The sequence below is a fragment of the Crinia signifera genome, chromosome 11 (assembly GCF_055691185.1).
Source record: "Crinia signifera chromosome 11, ASM5569118v1, whole genome shotgun sequence".
Classification (NCBI taxonomy): Eukaryota; Metazoa; Chordata; class Amphibia; order Anura; family Myobatrachidae; genus Crinia; species Crinia signifera.
The window spans coordinates 90,936,197-90,942,444 of record NC_139227.1 but is presented as its reverse complement, the minus strand read 5'-3'; the positions used below and the strand labels follow the sequence as shown (position 1 = coordinate 90,942,444).

Genomic DNA, 6,248 nt, shown 5'->3' with positions numbered 1-6,248 from the left:
TTGAATTGCAATTGCACAACTAGCTTGTGTTTGCCCTCCAGGCTGAAAGTTCTACTCCATATCAGTCTGGGTATAAATGTCTATGCAGATAAGTGGATTCCGATATATAAATAGTGTCTAGATAGTCAGTCAATAGGTCAGCACCATTTGGTCAACATGCATCATGTCGACAAGCTAAAGAGGACGACATGGTCAGGTAAAACAGGTAAAAGGTAGGCAGTGCTTAAGGTCGACAGGTAGAAAAGGCCGACAGATTCAAAAGGCAATGGTCTTCAAGTCTTTTTTGTAGTTGTCACATACTTTTTTTTACGCGCAAGCCTACGAGGGTATACTTTTTCAATAATTGTGGTCAAATATGAAACATAGATAATGACATCCAAAAACCATTAAAAATTGACCTTTTGACCCCATTGACCTTTTGACCCTGTCAATCGAATCCATCTTGGCCATATGGGTAATCTAATGAATAATAACTGTAGCTCTTCTATACAACATGCAACTCATCTGCATTGGATTCATGAGCAAATGCTTTAAGAAGTTGATGGGATTTATTTATTAAAGTTTGTCTTATTGCCCCATATATTAATATCTGTTATTGCCTCTATTTGCAACTATAACAGATTAATGAAGTGGGCAATTTATCATTAAAAGCATAATAGATTGGTGGAGATTGCAGTCCCCACTAAGAATTACGGGGACTGCTGCACTTCGCTGATCCCAGGAGATATCTTTGATATTTCCTGTTAATTTCCCTGATAACAAATGTGGTTTAATAAATAGGCCCAATGTTTTCCTCCGGCATGGGGCCCCGTGTGCTGCAGGGCCACAAAGCCGTGACACGGATTATATCTGTAATTACGCCTTTGTTTGAGGCGTTCCCTGCTCGCAGGATGCTTCCAGGGAAAGTCTGTCTATTCCAGCAGCTTTCACAAAAGGAACTGGAGATTTTTACATTCACTTAAATGCGAAACATCCCTTGGGTGCGTCACATGATAATCACGTCACATAGTAGGGGGTGTACACTGCTGCAATGGGAAACAGATGGAGGTCATGTGACAAAATCCATGTGTAATTGGTATCGGAGCACGGTTAACTGAACATTAAGCAAATATAATGATATATTCATCTATATATAACTATATAGGTGTGTTTGAGCTCAATAAACACAATGCACATTTTTATAGATATTCCTTAATGCATATATATGGAAATGTTTTATTTTCATCTTTGCCCATCTGTTTTCACTGTTGTTTTAACCCCCTTTTTATTTCCTGGCATTTATTTGTCCCCCCCCCCCCCCCCCCTTACTCCTGCCCTCTCCCCTGTCCTCTCACTCCCTGCAGCTGGAAGTGTTTCCTTTCAGTGCCGCAGAGAAGGGGGGGTGAGAGGAAGTGACAGGCAGGAGAGAGCCACACATACTTGTGTGGGATGCACTGAAACTCTACGGTACAACATTTGTATCCGACTTATTTTTCCCTGTTGAAAGCATCCGCCTATTTTGGCTGCATTTCTGGCTCTTCCACCCCCCTCTTCTATTCGCCTCTATTCACTGTCCTTTCTGGATGTCCCCTCCCTGAGATAGCCTGGAGGAGAGAGTGTCCAGCTGGTGGAATGTGGAGAGCAGGGTAAGATCAAACTATTGTGGGTCTATGTAGAGAAATATATATAGGGTGGCCTTCTCTGTAATGTAATGTGATAAACGTTGAATCAATATCAGAAGACGTATACATCAGTCATGTAGATTCCTTATTTAATGGTGACATTTTCACCATGGACGAGCTCTTAGAACTGTGTTAATAAGTTTAATAATTGACACTGCTCTGGACTGTATAATGTGATGGAGTAAGCCATTCAGTGTATTGTCGTAGCACCTTTTGTCACTGCATCAACGCATATGGATTTTGCCCTTTGGGTCAGTGTAGATTAGGGCTGTGGGTCCCACACTTTCTCGAATCACGGCACATTAGAGTATCATCATTTTATTATGGCCCCCCTTCCCCGAGGCCAAAAGTTTCTCATTGACAAATGCAGCAAAAATTAAAGCATGAAGTAAATTGTGCTTACCTGTCATCTTCGGCTGCAGGTATGTGGCGTAACCAGGATTTGCCTCATTTTTTCCACATGTTTTATGATTGCCCGCAAGCGGCCCTGGTTCTGTGGAGTTTACAATCTATATCTTTATAGTGGAGCTTACAATCTATATTCTCTGCCACATGTGCACACACACACACAGACAGACATTCTAGGGTTAATTTTGTTGGGAACCAATTAACCTACCAGTATATTTTTGGATTGTGGGAGGGAACCGGAGTACCTGTAGTAAACCCATGCAAACACGGGGAGAATATACAAACTCCGCACAGTTAGAGCCATGGTGGTTATCGAACCCATGCCCTCAGCGCTGTGAGGCAGTAATGCTAACCATAACACCATCCGTGATCCCCAAGAATGATTCAGTCCTGGACCACCAACCCGTGGCACCCCTGCAAGTACCTGAGGCAACCCAGGGTGCCGCAGTACCCAGTGTGGGAACAACTGGATTAGGGGTAGAGAATATGTGGCACTTCATGTGTAGTGGAACTACAAGTCCCAGCAAGCCCCTGCTAATCCTCTTCATACTTAAAGTTGCTCAACAATGTAACTGGCAGGTTTTCTACGATTAAGTTATATAGGATATATAGGGGGGGAGGGGGGCTGGATTGCATATCCTAATTCTGAATAAAATATAAGGTGCTACCATGCTGAGACTTGTAGTGCCACCCAGAACAAAAAAAGCGAATGCAGGTGCACACTCTAAACACTAAGGACATTGGTAATCAGAACAATTAGAATAACCTCTGTTTTTGAACATGGAGTAAAATGAAGGTTCTTAGTATATAGTATATACATAATTTAGGTACACTTACTGTACACTTACTAATGATATACTGTAAATAGTAGCGGAACTACAGTTGTGGACTTAGAATGTTGCTGGCACTCTAGTACAGTCAGGAGAGTAATATTAGACTGAGCCGAATGTTACACAGATTTCTAGGCAATGTGTATTTCCCATTGATTGAGGATGTCGATCTGTCGCTCCTGTGACAGCCCTGTGTGAATGACAGGAAAGGACGGCTTCCTGACACAGGGATATTAGCTTTCTTTTCTATGTGATATAGTTCCCTCGAGACCAACATTTGTTTTATTTTTACCACAGGCAGAACCCTCTGTTAGATGGGGGTCCCCAGCTCCACCACTCTCCTTCATTTGAGGATTGGTCTTCTTCCCCCAGACCTGAAGCTTCGAGACCCATGACTGAGCATTCTACCGAGACCCCTTCGTACGATCTATCACGCTTACGCAGCTCCTCGGTGGAAATCAGAGAAAAGGGGTCGGAATTCCTAAGAGAGGAGCTTCTGAAGGCTCAGAAGGTAAATTTGTGTGATATATATATATATGTGTGTGTGTGTGTGTGTGTGTCTCAGAGCAGTTTCCAGTTGCAATTTAAATATAGTTCTGTTATTTAGCCCTGAGTAACGTCTCCTAATCAGGTGTCTGTCGCTGTGTCCTGCGCAGGGTGTGGCGCTACAAAGGAGGTGTGCTTGTGCAGATAATTCCACCCTGCCAGCTATCACTAGCTTAAAGGTCCCACATATGAAGGAGAGTCGCATACATATTAAGCAAGCCAGAGTAAATGTACAACTATCATAGGATTGGTATTACTTACATGTAAGTTAGTTGAGTAAACTAAAACACACCGTGGGCCTGATTCTTGTTGATACGCTATTGGACCGATGTTTGGGGCCTGCTCATGTGTTCGCTTGCTCAGCGATCATATCCCCGACGATAATGGCTTGAATCACATCGTGTGCATGTGGCTTTACACCGGTCACAACTCGCACAGTTTAATAATTTTATACCAGTTATTTATATAGTGAACACATATTCTGCAGCGCTTTACAGAGAATATTTGAACATTCACATCTATATTCCCTACCACATGTACAAGCAAGCACACATTCATTCTAGGGTTAGTTTAATTTGGGAGCCAATTAACCTAACAGTATATTTCTTTATTGTGGGGGGAAACCGGAATACCCGGAGGAAACCCATGCAAGCATTAGGGCGGTTTCACACGCTCCGGCTCCTGCCGGACGGCGAAATCAGGGGCGTAACTATAGCACCGCAGCCCCCGCGACCGCGGGGGGACGCTATGCATGTGCGGGCGCCGGGGGCTGCAGTGCTATAGTTACGTTACACCCCGCCGCCCGCCGCACCATCCCCAGTCTTTACCTGTGCAGGTGGGGGGGACGCTGCGAGGCGGCTGGGGGGACGGACGCTGCGGGGGACACAGCTGCGGCAATTACTTACAGCTGAGCCAGGCAGGGGGAGCCGGGAGCTGTCTGTACTGAAGAAGAAAAAAAAAGCAAATACAATGAATGGGCAGCCTGTGATTGGCTGCTGAGCGCTCTCTTTCTCCTTACGTACTGACAGTGACAGCTCCCGGCTCCCCCTGCCCGGCTCAGCTGTAAGTAATTGCCGCCTCTGTGTCCCCCGCAGCGTCCATCCCCTCAGCCGCCTCGCAGCGTCCCCCCCCCACCTGCATTGACGGCTACCTGGGGGAGCGGCAGGCGGGGGGGGGGGGCGGCGGGCGGAGGGGCGGGTTAGTGGCTGGGCGCCCTCCCTTTAACGGCGGGGGGGCGCCCAAAATGTAGTTACGCCACTGGGCGAAATCACGCATGGCTAGGAAGCCGTGCCGTGCACAGTAGTTGTGAATGGACACTATTGTGTCCATTCACATGGGACGGCCACGGCCAGGCCGTCCGGTTACAGCCGGATCCCGCCACTGGAAGAGACAGCTGCCATTCCAAACTGATGTGTGCAGCACGGCTTCCTGGCCGTGCGGGTTTTCGCCGCCCGGCAGAAGCTGGAGTGTGTAAAATAGCCCATAGGGCCATGGTGGGAATCAAACCGGGTTGGGATCATTTAGTCTACAGCATGATGGTCGACAGTCATTAGGTCGACACCATTAGGTCGACATGGGAAAAGGTCGATATGGGTCTAGGTTGAAAGGTCATTAGTTAGAGAGGTCGTTAGTTCGACAGGTCATTAGTTTGACAATGTCTAAGTCGGCAATCAAAAGGTCGACATGGGGTTTTTCACTGTTTTTTTGACCTGAATGTCAACAAAGTCAACATGGACACAGTTTAAAGTGCACTGCATCCCCTCGCATTGCTTGCTGCACTTGCTATGCGTCGGGCGCAGTGCCTCGCTACGCTCGGCACAATATTTTATTCTTTCACCATGCCCTAGTGGATGGTAGGGCATGAAATACCGCCTGTCGGCACATGTCGGCTCAAAAAACAGTGAAAAACCCCATGTCGACCTTTAGACGGTCGACCTAGACACTGTCGAACTAATGACCTTTAGAACTAACTATCTGTAGAACTAATGACCTTTCCACCTAGAACCATGTTGACATTTTCCCATGTCGGCCTAGACCCCAGTCGACCGTTTCCCATGTCGACCTAATGGTGTCAACCAAATGACTGTTGACCATCATGCTGTAGACCAAATGACCGTATCCCAATCAAACCTAGTACTGTGAGGCAGTAATGCTAATCATTACACTGTCCGTGCTGCCCCAGTTCCTCTTTCCTGCCTGGGGTGTCACTTTCTGCTCTGGTACTTCTAGCTTATTCTGGTCTGTATCTCAACACTGACAAGAGTGTGCTTGAAGCACCAAAGCCTCAATATTATTTTTTTTTTTGTCATTTTCAGTCAATTTTGACCACCTCACAGCTCACAATATTGTTCACCAATATTGGCCAAAGGCTAGCTGGCTAAACTAAGTGACAAAGCAGCAGCACATACACATGGCAGTTATTTATGTTTAAAAATGTTTTTTGAATTAGTAATATATTATCCATGACCAATTAAAATATTTATATATGCCAATAATAAAAAAAACTATACCAGTGCACAACTCCCGCCTCAATGCAGCACATAATGGAAAAAAAATTGTGCAAGATGGAATTGTCCTTGGGCCCTCCTATACTTATGTTGTTTATTACAAAGGACGTGCACAGTTTAACAAACCAAGCACTTCAGGGACAGTGACTGCCATTCTGTGGTTGTAGTGCTTGGTTTGTTTGGAAAAAATGAATTAATTCTAATTTTGAGATCTGAATCTGGCAGAAAAACCTTAGCCGGGGCTCATATTCACTTAAACATGGAAAGTTCAGATAGATTAGGTTTTCAGAAAAATT

General features: G+C 45.4%; 1 protein-coding gene across 5 annotated transcripts in view; it reads left to right on the top strand.

The window, feature by feature from the left end:
- Positions 1-1,348: 1,348 nt before the first annotated feature.
- Positions 1,349-6,248, top strand: part of RAB3IL1 (RAB3A interacting protein like 1) — a 33,185-nt gene continuing 28,285 nt past the window's right edge. For 2 of the 5 annotated variants that reach the window (XM_083165721.1, XM_083165720.1), the window contains exons 1-2: positions 1,351-1,625; positions 3,197-3,410. In XM_083165721.1, the coding sequence (XP_083021847.1) occupies positions 1,612-1,625; positions 3,197-3,410 (228 nt within the window). In that variant the 5' untranslated portion in view covers positions 1,351-1,611. Of the gene's footprint in view, positions 1,626-3,196; positions 3,411-6,248 lie in introns of all 5 variants that reach the window. The other 3 variants (XM_083165722.1, XM_083165724.1, XM_083165723.1) reach the window with 3 other exon arrangements.